At 46.9% G+C, this 24,005-nt stretch overlaps 1 protein-coding gene across 1 annotated transcript in view; it reads right to left on the bottom strand.

Moving 5' to 3' along the window:
• Nucleotides 1-24,005, bottom strand: part of Spock1 (SPARC (osteonectin), cwcv and kazal like domains proteoglycan 1) — a 469,711-nt gene that overhangs the window by 17,072 nt on the left and 428,634 nt on the right. Inside the window, exon 7 of the mRNA XM_057787144.1 lies at nucleotides 1,073-1,189. Coding sequence (XP_057643127.1) covers nucleotides 1,073-1,189 — 117 coding nt within the window. The remainder of the gene's footprint in view (nucleotides 1-1,072; nucleotides 1,190-24,005) is intronic.

The raw sequence follows: 24,005 nt of genomic DNA on the forward strand, positions 1-24,005 counted from the left end.
CTGGATCCTGTCTATAGACGATCCTCCTGCTTCCCTAATGTATGGGAAAGCATGGGCACAACCATACTGGGCCGAGCTCAGAGACTGGTCCAGCTGGGTGACAGAGTTGACACAGCACCGTCTCACCTCTTACCTGCAAGCCAGGAGCTCTGCCCTCAAAGGTCCATCCAAACCTCTGGAGGGAAGGGGGCTGGCTAAAGACTTTGACAGGGGCATCTTGAATGCACTCACAGCCAAGGTGCCTGTGTTTGAGGGACCAAGAGGATCAGGGATCTCTATTGCAGCAGTTAGCACAGCTACCTTGGAGTGCAGAGCACTGGGAGGTGGTGTAGAAGTGTGTGTGGCCTCTGCTCATCCCAGAGTTCTGGGGACTCCTTCAGGAGCTTGAGTGTTAGTGGGGAAAGAGGGGCGGGGTGCCTGTTTTGGTTTCTGGGGAAAGTTAAACATAGCTGCCAGTATACACAAAAGACACATGATCCGAGCTGCTCGCTACACTGTTGCCCCTATTAGCAAAAGCCCACAAGTCCCAATTAAAGGCTCCTTAAGTTGTTATAACCATGACTAGAATCCTATTTGGCTCCTGCAAGAAACTACTCAATAACATGAAATCATAATGATATTTCTAGGTGTTTACATTTCCAAATGGTATATTAGCCTGCAAAGTGTGCAAAATTTTCAACACATATGCATATCCATAAGTGTGCAAACTTTCCAACACACATGCCATCTCCATATTTAACATGGAAAAGGACTGTAACATGCTTAAGTTGTTAAATGGGTAGGCATTACTCTGTGTGTGTGTTTATATTTACACACAAATAGACACACAACTTTTTCTAGATAGTATGTTTTCTAAAGTATCTATATAAAGCATGATCTCTTTGAAATCATGATCTCTTTTTTTCTAAATTAAAAAACGTATTTCTCCTGATTATAAGCATCACCCTTCTTTAATAATTTAGTGTTCCTAAAATTGAGACTTGTTTTAAGCCTCTTTCTTTAGCTAAACCCACATGTCTGATAACGGAGAAGGGATACTGACAGCGAACTAGCAAGAACAGAGTGGGCTTACTGCCTTGGGCTGTGTCAGAGCTGGTAGGCTTGATGACTCTGTTGGCATCCTCGTGTAGAGCCCCGAACCAGTCCTTCAGCCGCGAAGCGAGGTTCCTCAGCTCCTTGTCTGTGCAGGCTGCAGGGAACCACACAGAGCAGACAGTGAACACCAGACTCTCCGCCCTCAGTGTACAAGGTCATGAGCCACGCTGCATTCAAGGCGATCCTCCTTGCCCGGACACTCTAAAAGCACCGCCTCCCTCCCCTCCTCTCTCTCACACACACATTCTCATACACACTCATACACACACACACACATACACACACACACACACACGGGATGCTACTGTCAACGAGTCAAACATGGGACAAGGAAAGAGGCTGGATTCCCAGCACAGACAGGTTGTTCAGACTTGGACTGTCTCCGATAAAGCAAGCTGCTGGCACTTCCCATTTGTGCAGCGTCCTCCAACTCTGACTGACATCCCTTTTGCTAAGCACATAAAACTTGTTATTGCAGTTTAGCCAGAGAACATGACACCTTCCAGTGTGCTCACACTGAGAGATTAACCAGCTCATGCTCCTAGAGAGAAAATGCCTAGGGCACCATGAGAGCCCAGGAGGAACAGATCCCCCATTTTGTATTAGGACAAGGTGGACTTGTGGATTTGGCCTCATGTTTTTGCCTTCCAGGTACGCATTGCAGCTCTCCACAATGGCTGGTAAGCGTCTTCACCATGGAAGAGCCCTTTCTGCCTCAGGCCTGGTCACCAGTATAATGGATGACAGAGTAATGGGGGCTGATACTGATAAGGATAGGAAGAAAGCCAGGCTGATGGGTGGGGGCAGATAATGAAGTGGGCGCCAACTATTTGAGGGTTCATAGAAGGCTATAGAAGACTTGGGAAGGAAAATTCAAAAGGGGATAATGATGGAGAGACAGGAGTAGACTCTGGGAGTCTCTCTGCCGTTCTCTCAGCGCCCAACTTCATTCTAAGGGAGAGAATCCTGGCTGGGGACCCAGGCAATAGGATGCTCTCAGGACACTGGAGAAGAAGCAATTGTTTTGTGTCTTTCAGTAATTAGAGAAAGTTTAATTGGTATCACATGAGGCCAAGAGGGAACCAGGAACTGACCTTCATGACTGCTAGCTTTTCGAAGCTCTAAAGCTGGCATAGAGCAAACAAGCTAAGAAGTTGAGCACACCACCATTCCAATGTGGAGCTAAATCTGGTCCTGTCCCAGTGTTGAGAGGACACAGCTGGTGATTCAGAACATGCTGATGTCCCAAGATCTCCTCTGGAAGTCTCAGAGGGCAAGGATGGAGGTACAAACTGTCATCCCAAGCCCAATCCAGCCTCCAGAAAGCACAGTGCTCGACTGAATCCCAGTGCCCGGCCCCAGCAGACAGCCTTGTTGTCGGGGAGAATGCAGAGGAAGGTAACACATGGTGGGCAGTTTCCTCATTTTACAGCTCATGTCCACTGAACCGTGGGTTGGTGCAGCAGCCAGCTTCGCAAACCTCACACAATAAAGGTCTTTCTCCAATTTCCAAACAGGTATGGAACTGCAGACCCAGGCTCCGTACGACCTGCCATGTTTCATTTCTACCTTCACTTCATCTGGGATGCAGGCTTTGGTATCACATGGTATCCTGTGCATATGCCCAGATGTTGATACCAAGTTAATAACCACCCAGAGATGCTCCTTCGTCCTTAACACACGGACCTGACACAGGTAGGAAGTGAGCAGACTTTCTTGTTGGTAGTAGAATGTCACACTGTGGGGTCACTCTACCTAGGGTAAATCTCAGCTTCACCACTCACCATAGATCTATCCCTAAATCCCCTGAGACCTCAGTTTCCGTATCTGTAAACAAAGGACAATAAGGTCACAACAAACCCTTCACAGATTACAAGATCGTTTGAAACATGTGCCAGATAGAGTTTTAGTTCTTTTCCATAATTATTATCTTAAATGGAATATTTAGAGATAGGCTTAGTGCAAGCAAGTGCTGTACATTTCAGAAAATAAAGACTGTAAGTCAAATGCAAATCATCAAAACTGACTTTGGCTACCTACAAAATATGTGCAAGTGAACACCTGTGTCACCCTACACAAGGGACTCAATATTATTAAACAGACGTACACACTAATTCCTCAGGCACATGTCTCATCCCAAGCTGCTCACTCCCCAGCTGGCTGAGCCCTTGCACTGGCGGCACAGGATCCAGATCCTTCCACCAGTGCAGGATGCCACACTGGTTAGAACCAGGCAAAGGTGGCTTCCATTCTCTGATTTCTACCCTTGCAGAGGCTCTCATGGTAACTAGCTACCCAAATGTCTGTCTCTTCTCCTTCCCTTTGGCCTTTTAAAATAGATTGAGAAGGAAGACAATAAGCTCCCACAAGCCCCCTTCCAACACCTCTGCTAACCTGTGCTCACACACAGGGAGAGAAGCGGTTGCTGCTGAAGGCAGAGAGGTTCTTGTTTTTGCCCCAGTATGGAGTATAATTGCAGGGATGTGCTCACAGTCATCCGCTTATCAGTCCTAACCCAGAGCCTCTGGGGACCAAGCCTGTGCCTTTCTGACCTGCCCAGCTCTAAACGGTAGTGTGACTGTCCAAAACCAGGATATGAACTCTCCAGTCAGTCTCCCATTTGGAAGCTGAAAACACTCATTTCCCCTCTACTGCTAGTACACCATCTATTTAGAGTGTTCTCTGAGCAGAGAAAATTGCCAAGTCAACTTGCGATGAAATCACTCACACACTGAGATAAATTAGTCAGCCATGTTTAACTAAACCCCAAGACAGGCAGGTAACCTGCATATTCACAAGCCTGCAGGAGTCGACCCCCGCCCCAGGCTTCTCAGAGCCCAGAGCCCAGGGATGGCTGAAGGAATCAGGCCAGGCAATCTTGAAAGAGTGAATATGTCACTCAACCGCCAAGTCCAGCAGCAGGGAGCCATGGCTGGAGGGAGATCAGAGAATGGAAACAGAGATAGAAGACACCCAATTATTGGGCCCAGTTCCTTTGCAGTATCTTCAACTGAGTGGTCTTTGAGAGGAGAAAGCCAGGAGCAGCCTGCCTGGAGCATGATATATTCCAGAGGAAATAAGAAGGGACAGATGCCTGCAGAGAGCTCTTTGTTTGGATTTGGTGCTCCAGCCACAGCTCAGGCTGGCTGCCTCTTAAGGTGTCTAGCACGCCCCGAGATGGTGGGACTAACTGGAAATCACAGCTTCGGAACTGGGAAGCCAGCGAGTATTTCCCAAAGAAAAGTAATGTTTTCCAGCCTGGAACTGCAAGCCACACCCACCTGCCATTCCTGTCTGCCAGGAAGAGGGACAGTTCTTGTCCCAGAGAAGTTCTGCCTCATCCCCCATGCCCACGTCTCCTGGTGGGAGAATCAGTCTGCAGAGCAAAGGATGCTCTCCTGAAGACATCTGGTTAAACCAGGACAACCAGGAACAGCATGCAAGCATCACTAAGGCCTAGCGTTTCGGTTCTGCTCCCTCCCTGTCTCTACCTGTGTTTCTGTTGCCCTTTTCCACTAGGAAGTCTCTGCTCAGAGTCCTCGGCTGCAACCCTAGTTCCCTGTCAGGTCACTGCATCTTTCCAGGTGACTCCATCTGCTCTACCAGGACCAGGGCGTTGAGAGTGTCCCTGCGAATCTCCAACAACCCCTCCAGCAGGGCCACAGCCAGGAGGCAGGAAGTGGTACCTTCAGACATTTGGAAGCTGCCCTGGATTTCTTCATGTTCCTCACCTTCCCAGTCAGCTGGCCACAACAGGTTTGTTTCTGTCACTGTCTTCACTGCCTACTCCAGTCCATGGCACCAGCGTTGCTCCCACTGGGTTAGCCACAACAGGCCCCTACTCTCTACAACCTCCCAACCCAGCAGCCACAGTAACCATTCTGAATGGGACACTGGGTCAAGTCACTTTCTTGTCTGGTACTTCTGGCTCCTGGGGTGCTCTGTTAGCTGAGCCTTAGTCCATGGTATAAGTGGCCTGTGGGATCAACCCATGGTTTTCCCTGCTCTGGCCTTGCTGCCCCTCCCACTCTTTACCTCAATGTCCCATGACTCCCTTACATCTCAGTTTTAAGGTTATTTCTTTCCCGAAGTCTTCCAGGCCAGTGCCATCTCCCCCTTGATTGTAAGAGCATAGACTAGTGCTGCTAGCCCTCAGCATGGAATGCAGCTTGCTACCTGCTTGAAGGATGCTCTCATTATGTAGCTATTGATAGACTCTCATAACCCTCTCTCTGCCTTTTGTAAACTGTGGTTTTTCCATCTGTGAAATGGCAAATAGAAGCTTAGCTGCTGGCATCATTGCATGAAATCAGATATCGGTAAAGCATAGCTCACAGCGACTGGCACATAGCAGGGACTCATATCCCAACTGTCTGCATGATATGTTGGCATTTTATTGTTATGCTTTATTTTTAAGTCTGAAGAGATAGGGTTGATATAAAGAATAACATCTCCCCTCATTTATTTTATAGCTGTGCCGAGCAGAAGGCCAAGAGACTGGGGTTTCAATTTCTGTCTGCCTTCTCCTAGTTGGATATGCAGTGAGATGGGTGATTGGTGTGACTTCCCAGCCTTATTGTAGGAGCTATGCAGTAATTGTTCAAAATATATTTATGGGAAGAAAACATGAATGATTGACTGAACCCATTGGTTACAAAATCCCAAGTCAAGAGCTACACTAAGTGTTAGGATTGGGGTTTGAAGCTAGGCTGCTCTCTCGCAGAGTCGGTTCTACGCCAGGAGGGTTAGGGGAAGCAGCTTCCTTGGATAGACTGGGCTTGTGGGTAGCCAGCAGTAATGAGTGCAATTAATAAATCTGGTCAGGCCTTCACCTGCAATGGAAGCTCCTCCAGTGACACAGAGAGCAGCTGGCCCAGCAGTTCAGGGTGGAGGGGGCAGCGAGGGAGGTTTGTGCCTTCATTAGCGCTGGTGTGAGAACGATGGTCATTCGGGAGAACGGCAGAACAGGCTGCCTTGTGTCACAGGCGCAGTCACCAGGGCTTCATTAGGAAAACGAATAGGACCATGGCACATTATTCTACACTGTACAGAAGACAGCTTACTCCCCCAGGAAACCACAGCATGCAGGCGGGGAAGGGCCCAGGTAATATGGCGCTCTCCCAATGGACTTGTGTCTGCTTGCAAAATATGACCAAACTGCAATGAGCAGAGGTGGCTCTGCAGAAGCTAAGCCGCCCAGAAAGCCAGCGTGGTGATTTTCCATACATGCCTTCTCACCTCCCCACCTGAGAGGCAAGGAGCTCGCATGGGTATGGAATGTGCTGGAACGGAAGGCTTTCAGCAGGTGACTAAGATGGCAGAGGAGATATGTGCTGTGGCCAAAACTAGAGACAGGGCCCCTCTTTGTGTCACTGCAGCTTAGGGCAACAAGAAGGAAGAGAGATGGTTGGTTCGCCAGTATTACCTTGTGGGGCAGTTAGATTGCCAGGGAAGCAGGCATCAGGAAAAGGCAGCCATGATGCCTGCTCCCCATCTCCAGCCTGGCTGCTGGCCCTGGGGCCCCTATGGCTAGTCTTTCCCAGCTCCTCTTCCCTCCCACAGACAACACTATGGCCTGGCGAAGAGCAGAAGAGGAAGCTTTAAAGTATGCTGCAGTCTTGACAAAGAAGAAGCCATGAAATTCAAAAATGCACCCAAGAGCTTAGCCCCTATCCTGAGCTAGCCTCTGGTTATTAATGAGTGTAGCAGCTGAACGAGAAGATGGCCATTCCAGAAGGCGACTTCAGAGAGGAGGTGTGCAGAGGTGCAGAAAATGCTGGGGAAGTGACATAAAAATGCAGACGGTGACTGCATGCACTTTTTTTTTTTGGTTTTTCGAGACAGGGTTTCTCTGTAGCTTTGGTGCCTGTCCTGGAACTAGCTCTTGTAGACCAGGCTGGCCTCGAACTCCCAGAGATCCGCCTGCCTCTGCCTCCCGAGTGCTGGGATTAAAGGTGTGAGCCACCACCGCCCGGCCTGCATGCACATTCTTATTCAAATCGAGTGCTAGCACCTACCTGAGGGACAGGAATAGGCACAGTGTCCCTGTGCTAGCAGCCCTAACTGAAGCTGCATCTGAGCATCCACGGGGGATGTCTGCAAAAGGCAACTCTGACATTACACCAACATCCTGGGATACCTGTGAACCTCTGCCAAGGAACCGATTCTTCTGGTCTGCTCCTCACTGCATGAACTTCTCCAGCTCAAGAGCCCAAGTTAAAACCCTACTCCACCTGCTCCGAACCTACCTCCTCCAACGCCAGCCTCACGGATGCTTAGCTCGGGGCTCTGCAGAGGCTAATATGAAAACAATCCGGATTTAATTTAAACTTTTAGTGCCTCGGAAGGTAATTAAAGAGTTGGGCCAGACTCAAGTTCTTTTTGGGAGCAAGCCGAGAGGCCTCTCCGCAATGGAGACCTGGTGCGATGGTCCTTTCCCGCTAATCTCCCTCAGCCCTCCTAGGTACTGTTGTGAATAATTACTTCATCAGAGCAGCTCTGGATCACTGAGCTCCGAGTGTTTGCAATTAGCAGCTTCTGCAGAGGGTCCAGCTGAGCCGCCTTTCTGGCAACGATTAGACGCTGGGACAAGACTTCCCAGAGCCAGGATCTGAGCAAAGGCAAGGTTCCTTCTTAACCCACCCTGTCTAGGCTAGTTTCCCCTCACACCATTACAGCCTCGTGCTGCTGGTACCCACGGGGCTCTGGGCTCCCCTTCCTCCACTGGGACTAGATCTAGTTGTTGTATATCTGGCATTTAGCAGGAGTTACGATGCCTGAGCAATAGACAGGATGGCTGATGAGGAAATGCTGCAAGACCTTGACAGAGGAAGGGCACAGTGACTCCAGAGTTCCCTTCCAATGCGGCTCTGATAAACTAATAACACAAATAAGCAGACTGAAGCTGCTTATTCAGGTTTTGCAGCAACAACCAAAACCATTCTGCCTTCCAAGGGCTACCAGGAAGTCAGGAGTGAGGAGGTGGTTTTTGGAAAGGCAGGTGACTGAGCATGGCTTCCAGATGAGACTGCGGAGGAGGGTCTGCCAGTCTTCCGTCTCCTTGCCATTGTAATGGAGGTAAACCAGAACTAGCCAGCAGAATTCCAGGAAGAATTAAATCAGAGCAGACTTAAACGCTCAACCACAGGCCTGTCACCTAGACTACCACAGCCAGCAGTGATTCCCTGCTGTGTTTGTAGGCGCAAAGCAAGGCCATGATGGACCAAATGGGAAAACTGTAAAGGCCAGACCCTACACACATGGTGCTTTGCACGCAAGTCATCTCATAATGCTACCCAGAAGGCCCTGATTCTCTGCAGTCATTCAGAGAAGTCCCAAAGTCCCTCCCTGGTCCTACAGATAGTGAGGGGAGACCCCGAGATTCACACTCGGGTCTCCAAACTCAGCGTTCATCGGCTCCCGTGTTACAGCCCATGATCCCAGTGGTTCCTGCTCTGCTCCTCCACACAGTCCCCGCCCGGCACTTTGGAATGATCTCGTGGTGCATTGGCAGCAGGCTAGGGACTATGCTCTCTTTAGACTTTTGAGTACCAACCCCCAGGAGACCAGGTGTCCTCAAACAACTGGCAAACCTTCAGGAGCCCCTGCTTCTTCCTTTTCTGTAAATGGGGACAATGGCGGCCTGGGCCTTCCTCTCAGCTGAAGATGTGATGCACAGTGCTGGGAGAATTGAGTCTCAAAACCAGCAGGAAGCCGCCACTACCTTCTGAGCTGGGGGACTTTGGGGGCTAAGAGTACCTGCTCTCGAGAGGGTAATATTGACGCTTCAAGCCACCCGCGACTCTAAAAGGGGGTCCATGAAGATCTTTGGAAAGCACACACACCATGAATCCCATTCTAACTGGAGCTCACTAGACAGACTAGGCTGTGCTTAAAGTGTGTCACACATGATTCTAGCTTTTACTTTTCAGTGCGTAAAACATCAATATATATGCATGTTCTCTTATCCTTAGAGAAGGTGCCGTTTTATGCAAAAGCAGGAACAAGGAAGGAATTAAGGCTCTGTCATTCAGGAGCTTGCTAATAAAACCCTCCTTAAAAAGCAGTCTTTGGAAGAGCTTCAGATACTGACATTAAACCTGGAAGCAGAAACGTTAACTAATGACACAACGCGCAATCGGGGATGAATGCATTTCCTATTAAAGCCATTAAGACTATTCTTGGTAGCCTGATTTGAGGAGGTTCAACGTTCCCTTGATTCTAACGACGGCCCTCCATTTGGGAAAGGAGATGTGTTTAGAGTCTGCCTGCCATTTGTAAGTGTGCATTCGCAGAGTGACACTTGTTTTCCCGTTGAACAATCTAGCAGGGAAAGTTAGCCAAATTAAAGAAGCTTTGGAAACTTCGGATAAAATCCACAGCCTTTCATAATACTCTGAGGCAAACATGCATTATTGAATGTGCAAAATATTGACTATAAATGCCAGCTCTGGATTCAATTGTATTTCTAGCAGGTGAGCCAGCATTTGCCTGTAGAGGAGACTCGGCATAGGCTGATGGGACTATAGAGGACAACATACAACTGGCAGTTGCAATGAAGGATTTCAGGGCCACCCAGAGGTGTTAGGTGTCCCCAGAGAATAAAAGCCTTGCTGAAGAAATTGCGGCTGCTATTCCCATTTAAACACGCAACGAGGTGCTCTCCCCAGACAGGCTGTAGACGGGTTCAACCTGGATTACTCAGGGTGCCGGAGCATAACGTACTCTGCTATATTGCATACTGAATAAGCAAGCACATTTCCGGTCTACGAGGTAACGTGATATAAGCTGATTGGTTTAGGTCAAATGATATAACCCAGACCTGTGAGTAGCTTTAGAGACAGAACTCTGTGTTTGAGGAAGGGATAATTCATGAAGAATCTCCATCTTAAAAAATAAACCAGTTTAACCTGCTCAAATTCAACATTCAAATCTAGGTATTACAAAGTATAGTTTTTTTATTTTTGTGTTTTCAATGCCTAGAGCACAGACATCTCTAGCCTTAAGCAAGAGAACACTCCACTGCTAGTTAGCGCTGCAGCAGAGAGCTAAGGGCAAACTTTGAGCTGAGATCTTAAGCTGGGTAGGAAATCTAGGAGGTACCTGGAACCTATGTTTGGCTTCCTTAGGGAGGGGACACTAAACACTGTCACAGCCATAATCTAGTGACAAAAGAAATGAGACAGAGTCCCTCTCCCCCACCCCCAGTTTAGAGCACATGGTGGTGCCTTAGAGCAGCCGTTTGGAAGGGAGGCGACACCACAACCTCCGGTGACAAAGGACCAGTAAGTAGTGGTATCTCCAAGTTCTGAGCCCAGAGTAAGAGGATAGAGGCCAGAACTGGACTGAGAACCCAGGAAAGGGTCATTGAAATGCCTGAGTCTGTCATCTTTATTTTCATCAGGTGACAAACTGGGGACTCATAAGGATAAATAAAGCAGGATCTAAGAAAAGACTGCCCAAGACTGAAGGTACCCCAAGCTGAGTGCCCGGTTCACCAACCCTTTCTCCCTTCAGGGTAGAGACTCCCTCTCAGTCTGTCCTCTCCCCAGGTGTGAGTGTGGACAGTGACTTGACATGAGAAGTAGCTGACATCTAAGCCCCCACAGACCTTCCAAGACTACACCTGACACAAGGTTGAGATATCAACCACCATTACTTCCAATTTGATCAAAATTGCCAGTCTAGTGAGCTAGTATCTGCATGGGAAAACAGCAACTTCTGCCTTCCTCTCCATAGATAATAAAGAAGGTACACAGAAAAGGGTGGAATATTTCACTTTCATTAGAACTAGAGGAGAGAGAGAGAGAGTCTTGAAAGCCAGAAACTTACCAGATGGAAGTGAAAAGTGAAATGTCCACAAGGGTCTATAAAATGATAACAAACACAATAAAATAGCACAAATATGTCTGCCTCCCTAAAGTTACTCAAATGTTCTGCTCAGCAAGAACTAAGGGATGTGGTGGGGGTAAGGGCCAGAAACAGATTAAACAGAAACCACACGGGAAGAAAAAAGCATGAAAAAGGGGAGTGAATCCTAGAGGCAGCGGAGCTCAGAAAACACCAATATAGTTCTTTGTGTTGTGTGCAGACAAGAGGCTCACTGTAAAACACAGTGGAGTGTGACAGGGACACTGGAAGTCGACAGAGCGGAGTAATGAGCAAAGCCCCCTTGGGCCTGATCACTTCACAGAGACAGGGAAGCTAGGCCCATACAGAGGGGGCCATTTTAAAAGGGAGCCATCTGTCTGTCCTGGTAGGTTGGATGCTTTTGGAATGGTGAAGTCCACAGAGGACAGATTGGCTACCCTCCCCTGAAGACTCCATTGTTCTTAGTGTTTTAAAGACTGTGACCCTGTTGGTTTAGAGACTTCATAGAGATGGGGGGAAAGGAGATAAGAGAACCAGAGAACACTGAGCGGAAAATAAGGGCCAGTTAAGCAGTAGAAATGGAACAATTGCCTTTGGAGAAAACAACAAGAAGATAAGAAGAATGCAGCACATCAAAGCTGAGACTGGAGGAAGCAGAATGGACAGGAACGACAGTAAGCAGGAGGATGTCAGAGTGCGCACAGGGATCAACAAGACAAGAGGAGGAATTGCTGTACGTCAGAGAGGTAAGTGACAGCCAGGAAGCAGAGGATGCTCCTCATGGGGGTAACTGACGGCCCTGAGGATACCATGGGAGCATAAAACAGAGTGGGCTGCAAATCCAATTCCTTAAGTAAATCCCATTTTACAATCTGGGCCAAAGGAATGGCCTCAGGATGGCCAATATGAAGATCCATCTTAATCAAATCACTGGATTTTCAAAGAAAGTCAATATGGTGGTAGAAGATACATCCTAGGGACTTCTGAGAGAGAAAAGTACAATGCTGCCTCCAGATTTCAGCAACATTCAGGGTGGGAAAGCAAAGCCTGAGCCAGAGCTGAGGCAGAGAGAAACACTGAGAGATCAAATCAAGTCATATAGGGTTTTATATAGCAAAGGCAAGCGCTAGGAGAATCCACATATTGCCAAGTAGGGGACAGAAAGGAAGGGAGCTTTAAAGAAAAACGGAGGGTAGGGGAGAGAGTAAGAAAATCATCTGGGTTTTATCACTGTTTATAGTGTTGGTGGGGGATGTTGGTAAATGCCCCAAATTTCAGCTACTCAGGAGAATCACAGGTTCAAAGCACACCACGGCTAAACAGAAATTGTAAGACCAACTTGGGCAACTTAAAACAAGCAGCTGGGTGGTGGTGGTGGCAAAGCCAGGTAGCAGCGGTGCAAGCCTTAAATCCCAGCACTTGGGACTGAACTGTGAGTTCAAGGCCAGCCTGGTCTACAGAGCTATTTCCAGGACAGCTAGGGTAACACAGAGAAACCTTATCTTGAAAAATAAAATAAACAAAGCAAACAATAGCACCAACACAATCAAACTTCAACAGCAATAAATGTAAATGAGCTAAATTCATCTCTCAAAAAGATAAAATTATATTTCTAACCACGTCACAAAGAAAAATCTAACTAGATATTGACTACAAAAGATTTAACAGAATCGAAGGGGCTCAGAAAGGCTACCAGATGTTTTCATTATAAATTTCCACTGTGGAACTCATAGCTCATTTATGGTCAAGGATACAAGGCTCTATATGGCAGTACTGTCTGAGATAGCAAAAATCAGGAAACCATTCTAATACCCCCTGTAAGCTGGTTATAACACACTCACCCATTGTAATCAATAGTTGTATCGTGTACAGGACTCTTTGAGACACAAATTTTAAAAATAAACAACATTCTATATGCATCATATAGGATCCTTCTCTGTGCTTCTATAATACATCAAGAATCTATTAAGAGTTGGAGTGATTGCTCACCAGTTAAGGGAACTTACTGCTCTTGCAGAGGACCTAGGTTCAGTTCCCAGTACATCTACACTGGCTCACAACAGTCTGTAACTTAAAGGAATCAAACACACTCTTCTGACTTTGTGGGTACTGCATGCTCATGATGTATATACATACATGCAGGAAAAACTGTCCCACCAACCAGCTCCCAAATAATGACATGGAGACTTCTTATTATGAAAACTTGGCGTATAGCTTAGCCTTATTCCTAAGAAGCTCTTATAACTTAGCCCGTTTCCATTAACCTACACTCTGTCATACACTGGCCATCCTGCTTCCCAATGTCTCCTGGAGTATTTCTCTCATGCATCTAGATTCCTCCTCTTCCTCCTCCTCCTCTCTGCCCAGAAGTCCCACCTATACCTCCTGCCTAGCTATTTACTGTTTACCTTTTTATTACACCCAACCACAGCAATACACGTTCCCATGAAACAAAACACTCATATACACAAAATACAAATAAAAAAAATTGATACTAGCAAGATACAAGCAATGAAGGGAGAAATGCTTTTTAAAAAAAGAAAAAACAGGGTGGGGAGATTTAATTTGGGAAACTATGAAAGGTCAATACAAAAGGAGAGGGAGGGAGGAAGAAAAATAGCGCTAGAGACATTTGGAAAAGTTGTAAAAATATTTTTAAACCACAATTACATATAATACATATAAGTATATATCTATAGATAGGTAGATAGATAGACCAACAGACAGACGGATGGATAGATCTAGTTTTAAATAATGCTATATCACTTGGGTTGACCCCAAGAGCCATAGATAATCTAAGAAAACCCTATGATTCAGCACACAAGGAACGTCTCTTGAGTTGTCAGTCATGGAGTCCAAGGGACTCCCCTAACAGTATAGGCTACTGCTGCTGTGCTCGGCTGCCTCCCAGAGGCTGAGGGAAGTCCCTATTGCTAAAGACACCATGCACTTCAGACACACGACTCGAGGGATCTGACCTGAAAACCCCCCTCCCTGAGGACTAGCTTTCATAGTACCAGGAGTTGCTATGCAAGCTTCCAAGGTGGGGAAAGCAACCAATAGTCCTGTCCAACTGATGCCCAGGGGCCACAACAATGACCAGCATGACAAGATGTCCCTAAGGGTGCAATAGCAGCACTCACACCTTGGCAGTAAACAAAGATGTCTAATTGGACTTGAGACCCAACCCATCAGTAGGAGAGAAATCAGGCCTGGCACAGGACACTGAGCCAAGGCCTGGGCCTTGTGAGACCATGGATATTAGAGGCCATGGATGTTCTATGAACACTTGAACTAAACCACGTGATTCCTAACGGCATTCTAAATACATGTCCTTCTACCCACAGGTAAGTGTAGTTCTCGGGCCTCATCAAAGCTCCTCTTTGCAATAGATAGAGATCACAGAAGAAAACACAACTGGTTTGAATGAGGAGAACCTGTTGTGGGCTGTCCAGCTCCATGGATACATCTTCAATACAGCTCCTGCATCTAAACCTCAAGAAACACTGCAGAACAGGGCCTGGGAAGACTGTATGAGTGAAAGGACCAGAAAAACTGCTGTGTGGGTATGCCTCCTAGAAATGACAGAGAAGCCTCCCATGATACCTACACAAGACCCGGATAAAGGAACTCTCACAGGGCCTCATCTGTAAACTGAGCTACTGGTAACCGATGACAACAGCAAGATGGAATATTAGTCCTTTCAGGGAAGGGCCCCCTAATTGGTTTTCTGATACTAATTGATTAGCCCTGAAATCATGTATGTACGAGGGGCACTAAGTAGTTTAAGGCTGTATTTATATATTTATGTGTATACACATTTATACATACATATATATGTAATAATAACAAAGAAAAAGACCATGAATTTGAGAGAAAAGGTAAAGAGGGATGAAGGGAGAAAAAAGTTGGAAATGGTATAGCTATATTTTAGTTTTACTTTTTAAATAAAAAATAAATCTTTATAAAAAGAAACTATTCAAGGACACATGAAAATTAGTTATGACAGTTTATTTTGGGGCAGAAGCCAGACCACTGGGAGAAGAGCCTGTATTGCTTTAAATGGCTTTTGTGTGTGATATAAATATACACACAGCATCAAAACCATGACACTGTCCTTGCCCATCTTCCTCACCCAGCCACCTGCTGCCCGAATCAAGGGACTGCACATCACACTCAGTCATCTCTTCAAAGTCAAGGTCTGGAAACAATTGTGGCTGGTTGGACTTCACAGAGGAGAAATAACTGGATGAACAGATAGGACAATAGGAAGGATGAAGCTTGGGTCTGGACCACAAGAGACTTCTTACCTTCAACTCAAGACAGTGTGCACCCAATCCATCCATCCACCAGTTTTCATGCTTACGTGCTGATAATTGGGTTTTGACCCCAGAGGGGCGAAATCATCCCTAAATGCAGGATTTTTAAAATCCAAATAATCTGTGTATTGTTCTGCACTGTTCCCCGGGACCCTGGGGGAAAGTCTAAAACAAGCTACTCCCTAAGCTACTCTGAGGAATACAGAGATGATTAAGACACAGCCCTCCCTTGATGCCCGGGATTCACTCTCAGCTCTCCTGATCTGTAGAAGATGGACAGGCACGTCCCTCACACCAAGCTTGTGGAGTTTAAGTGATGGAGTCAAAAGTGCTCTCCCAGAGTGCTCCCTGATGGGGACCCAGGGCTCAGTCGGGTCAAGAATACCTGAGAATCTCAACCCTCCTGGAGGAAGCACATGGAGTCCCACTTCTCTGTGCTATATCACAATGTGCCAACCTCTGGGCTGGCCATCAGGGCAGGAAGGACATTGCGGGACCCCTGATTTATCCCTAGATCCCAGCAACATGCCTGGTCAAAAGCAGACTTCAGTAGGTTTACAAAAGGCATAATAGGGAAAAATCTGACCATGTTTGGTGACGTGAAAACAGCTTCCACTACCGCAGAAGCACTGAGAACTTGCTTGGTGAATGGACTGAAGCCTTGGCTGGCCAGTAAGTCCCTGCAAGATCAAAATGGACAGCTGAAGTCAGGGGAACATGCTCCCTGCCAAACAGTGAATGGACCTGAAGGGGACAGGAGAGCAGACAAGGATGAAGATACCTTGTCTCAGCCAAGCCCCAGAACGCCTCAGGGTGGCCTTTTGTCTCCACTGCATAGCCGAGCATAGCAAACCTTCCATCTTGCCCATTTAAGCCTACCCATTTGAACCCAGGACCAAAGGATTCTTGTGTGCCTTGAACCCACAAAGGAAAGAGGAGCTCTGACCATTTGACCACAGACACCGTCACACCGACTCCCTAGGCTTGGACAAAGGAAAGGCCAGGACACCTGCTCATTCTTAATGAGTACAGGGTCTCTCAGGCTGAGCCTGGATTTCTACTTTCTAGGCTGGGGTTGCCTCCAGTGCTAACATTTCAGACCTCAGTCCTCTCCTGCAGCAGCCTGGGAGACCCCAGACAACCTCAGCTTTGTCTGCCATGATTGCAGGGTCCTAGAGTCCCCTCACACCTGGCTTCTTTCAGCCCTGGCTTCTCATTGCTGTCTGGGTAGTTACCCCTGTGTAATTTAGTTTGCCAGTGTCTCTACAAGCTTATTTGAAAACCATGGAAGGCTGCTTACAGAAAATTAAGCTTCATTTTCTTTAAGCATCCAGCCAACGGTGCAGGCAGGGGCTGACGATTTGGAGATAACTGGCTTTTGCATATGTAAACATGATGCATTTAGCAAATTATGCAGACTTCACACTTCAGAGCATTGAAGAAAACAAAGAGGTCTTCCAGGACAACTTCAGTGCAATCGAGCCTTTCCGAAAAGGATGCAGAATTATTGGCTTGGAAGAAGAATAGAGCTCAGACAGGAATGGAAAATAACAGTTTATAGTGTGAAGCACGGGCAGAAACAAGAATTGGAACAGGTCTAATTTTAAGTGGTTTTATGGCAACTCTAAGGACTCCTAGGAATTATAGATGGTACGTGTTTTGAGATTGAATTCACAGTAAAAAGACATCGTACACTCGCATTCAAATTCCACGGGGACCCCGTGAGCTTCACACAATTTCCCAGGACATGGTTTTCTCCCTGGGCCTAGAGAGAAAATTCTAGGTCTGCCTTAAGCTAAAAAGCATTTTGATAGGAAAAGCAGCCCTGCAATCTATGGGACTTTGTTTCCGTTCTCCACCAGGACCTGTTGCCTCTGTCCCTTTTCCTCTCTCATCATTCACCAATTACACCTGAACGTGTAATTAAAAGCCTTACTTGGGTAAAAGTAGCTGTTAGTAGCCAACACCATAGAACCAGACGGGTCAGGTAGGAGAGGAAGCCTGCTGGAGCATCTGCACATCTGTAAGGCTACAGGAGAGGCAGCTGAGGTTTGCAGCCCTGCATCTAAAAGGCTGCTGCAGGAGAGGCAGCTTAGGTTTGCAATCCTGCAAGTAAAGAACCGTCATCAACACCAGCCGCTGGCTTTAGGGGTCAGATGGTATCAAGGCAGTGTGGCTGGTTTTGTTTTCTAGAACTAATGCCACAGATGCCCTGGTGCCCCAAGAGCTGTCAGGTGTAGAACATCTACTGCCACCAATGCCCAAGCGGGGACTTCGCCTTTGTTCTCTCCACTTCATGCTAGTGACAGCCTCTGGGTGCCCGCGTCATTATTTCTGCTTTACGGATGTGGACATTAGGCTGAAGGAGGTTAAGTGAGATTTTTCTGGCTGCTGCCGAGTGCTCATTTAACGACAGGCACTAAACACACAGACACGACCTCACTGAATCATCAGACCAGCTCTGTGCAAGGTATGAACCTCAATATATCTGCTGCAGCAGACGCACAGCGCATGAAGTCAAGGGACTAGTGTCAAGAGAGCCGGACATCATACTCAAGGCTAGGATACAGACATGTCTGTTCTGCTACATCCTACTCTGCCCCCTTTAAAAAGGGGGCTTCTGTCTTAATCAGGGTTTCTGTGGCTGTGGTAAACACCACACCCAAAAGCAACTTGGGAAGGAAAGGGTTTATTTTGGTCTGCAGCTCTCTGGTCATGCTCCATCGCCGAGAGACATCAGGACAAGGGCTCAAGACAGGAACCCGGAGACAGGAACTGAAGCAGAAGCCATGGAGGAGTGCTGTTTACTGGCTCCCCGTGGTTTGCTCAGTCTGCTTTCTTATACAGCTCAGAACCACCTGCCCAGGGGATGGAACTGCCCACAGTGGACTGGACCCTCACACATCAATCATAAATCAAGAAAATGCAGCCCTCTCCATTTGCCAATAGGATAATCTGATAAAACATTTTTTTTTAAGTTGAGAGTGCTTCTTCCCAAATGACTCTGGCTTGTGTCAAGTTGACGCAAAACCAGTCAGCACAGTCCTCTGAGTCAGCAAATGAGAGGACACCAGAGAGGCTCTTCACGTAGCCAGAGGTCATGCTGACCTGGAGATGATGTGGCACTTCCCCTCCACTTCTTCCTCCCAAGATCTTGCCAGTGTGTGTATGTGTACACGCACATGTGTGTGATTCCAAGGGATACTCATTCACCCTCACCACAGTGCAACGGAGATACCACTTCTGCTGTGGGACAATGGTCTTGTACCCTGTAAATATCTGTCACTTGTATTGCTTTAATAAAATGCTGATTGGCCAGTAACCAGGCAGGAAGTATAGGTGGGGTAAGGAGAACAGGAGGATTCTGGGAAGAGGAAAGGCACAGTCTTCAGTCATCACCCAGATGCAGAGGAACTAAGATGAGACTGCCTCACTGATAAAAGGTACCAAGCCACGTGACTAACACAGACAAGAATTATGGGTTAATATAAGTTATTAGAATTAATAAGAAGCCTGAGATAATAGGCCAAACAGTTTATAATTAATGTAGACCTCTGTGTGATTCTTTGGGACTGAAAAACTGCAGGACCAGACCGGACAAAAACCCTATCAACACCACTGCTCTCACCCCCATTTTAAGGCTGTGCAGACTGACAGTGGGAGGCTCAAAAAACACTAAAGTAGCAGAGTGATGTTGGCAGCAAGGCCACCTGACTCTCCTAGACAGACATCAGGCTAGGCACCAGTTACCCAGGAGATACCGAGTACAGACAAGCCATCTACTGGATTTCACACTGAACTTACGGCCAAGAGGCATAGACCAATGGATGAGGAGAGTGCAGAACTCTTGCAGACAATCCCATTGCATGCCACAGGAACAAACACCACCCGGAAACAAGTGCCAATACTAGGCATTAAATGAGAGTTTGCAGAGACATTGGAAAGGAACAGCAGCAATTAAAAAGTATGGTAAAGAAAGAGGCTATGGCATGGGAAGTGTTTGTAATAAATTAGACTGTGGGAAAACAGTTTAGAAAAGTGTCTGGCTTGACCCACATGTGACCTGAAATAGACAGTGTGGATGTGTGTGTGAGAGGCAGGACTGAAGGAAGGTGAGGGGACAACAGAAAAATTCTATTATGAGCTTGGAGGGAGAAAGGAAACAGATCAAGAAGCAAGACGTCATAAGTGGACACCAGTGTGGCATTTCCAAGATTCCAGAGTGTGTCAACATTTCAGGAAAAGCATTCCATGGCCAAAGTCAACTGGTGGATTTTCTACCTCGTTTTGGTCCCTCACTCTGGTCCCTCACACTGGTTCCCCATGCTAGTCACCCACGCTGGTCCCTCATGCTAGCCACTCAAGCTGGTCTTTCACACTACAAACTCTTGTTAGACAATTGTCTTAGATATGGGTTTGTTACTATGATACAACACCTTGACCATGGAAACTTTGAAAAACAGTATTACATTTACCGGGTGTTTCCAGAGGGTTAGGGTCCATAATGACAGAGAGAAGGAACAGCTGGGAACTCACATCCTGATCCACAACCATGAGGCAAGAGAGCAAGCTCCGGGAATGACACTTTTGAAACCTCAAAGCTAGACCCTTGACACACCTCCTTTAACAAGGCCACATCTCCTAATCCTTCCTAAACATTTCCAGCAATTGGGGGCCATGAACTCAAACCTGTGAGCCCACAGGGGTCATTCCCTCTCAACCCAGCACCACAGGGACTATATTTAACTTTGTTTTTCTGATTTGCATAGCCAGAGCCGCAGTTGTCGGGTAAAGGAATGGATGTGCTCCTGTTGTCCCGAGGAACAGGCTGAGAAATGAGTTCCTAGAGGAATTCATACTATAATCTACACATCAACCAACCTCTTTACCCAGGAATTTGCTCTCTCAAATGCCATTAAAACAAATGATATTTTCCCCTATCTGTATCTCCTGTAAATGTTTCCAGATTATAAATCAATGAAGAACTTAATCTTCTGGACTTGTGTTCACTAGCTCATAGTTAAAATGTTTGTGACATACGAAACACAGTTCTTTCATTGTGACCACTGCCAGTGTTATTAGGGTGTTATTTCTCAGATCTGTACTTCTCTTTGACAGTTTTCTCAGCAGCCATATCATCAAGACTGAATATCATTTAGGTGTTTGGGACAGCCATGGCCTGGTACAGAAGTGATCAGTCAGCAAGGGCTCTTACATTAATTCCTGTTGACTCTTTATCCCCTGCCCATATGCCAATCAGCAATGTAACCTGAAGACATTCATATTTACAAACCCATCCTGGTCAAGTCATGAATGAGGCGGTCCTGGGACATCACCATTCAGAATCTTCCTGAAAACATGACTTGAGATTTATCTACCTACAGAGCTCCCCAAGACTGCACTGCCCTAATTGTAGGTATTCAGAACCTGAGAGGAAGGCTTCCCATCCCTAAGGTCCATGAGGAATGGAGCCTGTCTGTGTCAATACGCCTGAGTTTATCACCTGTAATGGGATGTGTACATAGCTAAGGCTTAGTAATCCAATTTTCTCTCTCCAGGGGTATTAGGATCCTGGCAGGCACACATTCCTGAGAGGGTCAAAACACATCGCCTTTTGTTTAGTTTATTTTGTGTTTGTAATCCTGTGTAATGATATGAAAACCCCAATGATTCTAGCAGAAATTACCCAGTGTCTGACGGTTAGCACTGTGCATGTGCCAGGTTCCTGTGAGAAGGGCTGGTGGGTGAGGAGGCCAAGTTCACCAGCAGGTACAGATCTGCTCCTGTGGAATGAGGCTGGAGCAAATGCACACGTTCTGCGGGTGAAAACGGCTTCTGAAAGAGGTGGCTGAGGCAGCCACAGAGAAGAATTACAGCATGGCTATTGCATTAGGGCTGGGAAAGAAAAATAGGTCTGCTTTTTCTGGGCAGGGATGTGGACACTTGCATTGCTAATGTCCATATTCCCGCTGAGGACCCATTTCCCACACACCTCTCCTCTCCCAAATAGCCAGCTTGGGCATCCCAAGCATGTGACAAAGCATAGGCAGAGTCCCCTAAAGCCTGCCCTCATGACATAACCCCTTACCAGAGCTCTGCACAGAAGAAAATAGAGTTCACTGTGCTGCACACACAATAACATATTCTACAGAGGGAATTCTTGACCATCCTGGGGCACTCAGATGCCCAGGAGATGACAGACTTGTTCTGGACCTTAGGTGTCACCTGACCCCCTGGAAGCAGGGAGTCAAGGGGGAAAGAAGGGCCCAGAATGGTTCATGGTGCCACCTTTATCAGGATGCCACTTCCAAAGACCTGGACAGTTAGGTGTCGGACAGTGACAGGAAGTTTTGAAGGGAATGCTGTTAGCCCCAAGGACTACAGAGAGAAAGAGAACATTCCGAGTTCAGTCTAAAGGATATGCTTGTTGAGATGTCTCAGGCCTGGAGCTTCAGTTTTGCTGCTGAAAGGGAGAGGCCCTTGGGCTGACAGGCTGACAAAGGGGGGTGCATATGCATCTCTGGAACGAAGCAACTCATTGCTACCCTATCCCTGGACGTTTGTGAATGTGACTATCACTTCCAACCTGCTGGTCTCTCCTTGGAGCTCATGCAGATGCAGCCAGAGTAACATCCTCATGTCCCATGCCACCGGGCAGAATACTGACAGTCACACAATACCCCCAGCAGGACAACAGAGGCCACTAGAACACTGTTCTCTGCTTGAGTACCTCTTGTTATCCTTTGCTAAGTAAGCGAAGAGCAAATACATCCGTGTGTTCAAATCCAAACAGCAGCCTCAAAATAAGCAGACCAGAAATATGGAAAATATTTCAGAGTAGAAATCAGATTACAGGGGAGTTGGAAAATCATACACCTCAGTTGTGTACTAACTATATCCACCAGCTATAAACACAAAGGGTCCATCTAATCCTCACAGAGTGCGACACAGGTACTGGTAACACAAGCACTGCTCACACACACACACAGACGTGAAGGTCAGAGGTCATTTCCAGGTGGCCTTTAAATTTCAATTTTATTTTTTATGTATAGGTATTTGCTTGCATGTGTATCTGGGCATGCCTTTGGGTTAGAAAGGGTGTCAGATCCCTTGGAACTGGAGTTACAGATGGTTGTGAGCTGCCATGTGGGTACTGGGAGTTGAATCTGGATCCCCTGGAGGAGCATCCAGTACTCTCAACTGCTGAGCTGTTTCTCCAGCCCCTTCACCTTGTCCTTAGAGACAGAGTTCACCATTTCAGCTAGATCACTTTGCCAGCAAGATCCAGGATCCAAGTCTATGCCACTAACATTGGTGCCAGGACTGCAGAGGCTGTGGCAAAAGGATGACCATGGGTCAGCCTAAGTTAGCTCGAGTGAGACTTTGTCTCAAAAAACAAACGGTCTGACCATGATCTGACTAATGTATACCCAAAGTCAAAGCAGCTTTGATTACCTGCATAAGATCCGTGCAAGGGCTGTTGGAGTTGGGAAATTGAAAGTTGTTGACTTGAATTCACTCATTGCAAAAAAAAAAACAAAAACAAACAACAAAAAAAAAAAAACAAAAAAAACAAAGATCCATGCAAGATCAAGCCAGTTAAAAATACCAGCATGGTGGGGGAAGAGGCTACTGAGACCCACCTCTGTCTCAGGAGCTATGGGTGCATTGTCTGTGTTGGCGGTTGGCCAAGCCACTTTTCTTGGGGCATTGGCCACTGGTAGGATGCCCACTTTGGAGTGGATGACCCCACACCCATGGACATATAGGCAACACAAAATTAGACCCAGTGGGTTAAATAATAATAATAATAACAAAATTTAAAAAGAGGACATGTATTTGGGAAGGAGACACATTGGGGGCTCACAGTGAATGTCGGGGCTTGTGGTGAAGGTTGGGAGATAGTTCGGGGTTAACATGACTAGGACACATTGTATACATGAGTGAAGTTATGAAGGAATAAATATTATAAAAAGAAATAATATTAATGAAATGAACTCTGAAACTGAAAGGTATGTGTTCCTGGAAAGCGCTGGGACAGACTCCTGCACTGTGGAACTATGGCGATCAGCTGCAATCCCGTCAAAACACCCGAGTCTGAGACTCACTCAAATCACAATTCGGTTACGTTCCCAAAGTCTAACAACAGTCTCTTGCTCCTGCTGCCCTGTGCCAGCCAAGGCCGACATTGTCCCTCAGGGGACATTAGGTAACACCTAGAGAGACTTTTGGTTCTTGCAATGAAATAATCATATTGGCCTCTGGCAGGTGGAGACCTGGGGTACTTCTAAGCATCTCACAGCACCGAGGGAAACCCTGAGACAAATTTGTTCAGCCCAGTGTGCCAGGAATGTCCAAACTGGTAACCCCGGACCTCAGAGAAAGGGCCTTCATTCTTGGGTGAGGTCACTAAGGCGACAGGAAGGACGGACAAGGCAGGGCGTGGACTCAGCTGCTGGGGAAAGTGGAAGGGCTCTGGGCCATCTCCAAGAAGAGCTCTGCAAACCTGTCCCTGTGGGCAGGTGGGTTGAACTCCTCCCCTTTCCCCCCACTTTTTCCTCTTTCCTGAGCACATCAGACAAGAGCAATAAACAAGCACAGCCTCACAAAGGGACATGCCAGCCATCAGACAGACAGATGCCACGATGTCCATCTGTGTCCTACATAGGAGTGGCAGACAGGACAAAAAAAGGAAAACCTTCCAAGCTCCAACTCTGAAGT

The sequence above is a fragment of the Chionomys nivalis genome, chromosome 13, assembly GCF_950005125.1.
Source record: "Chionomys nivalis chromosome 13, mChiNiv1.1, whole genome shotgun sequence".
In the NCBI taxonomy this organism is placed as follows: Eukaryota; Metazoa; Chordata; class Mammalia; order Rodentia; family Cricetidae; genus Chionomys; species Chionomys nivalis.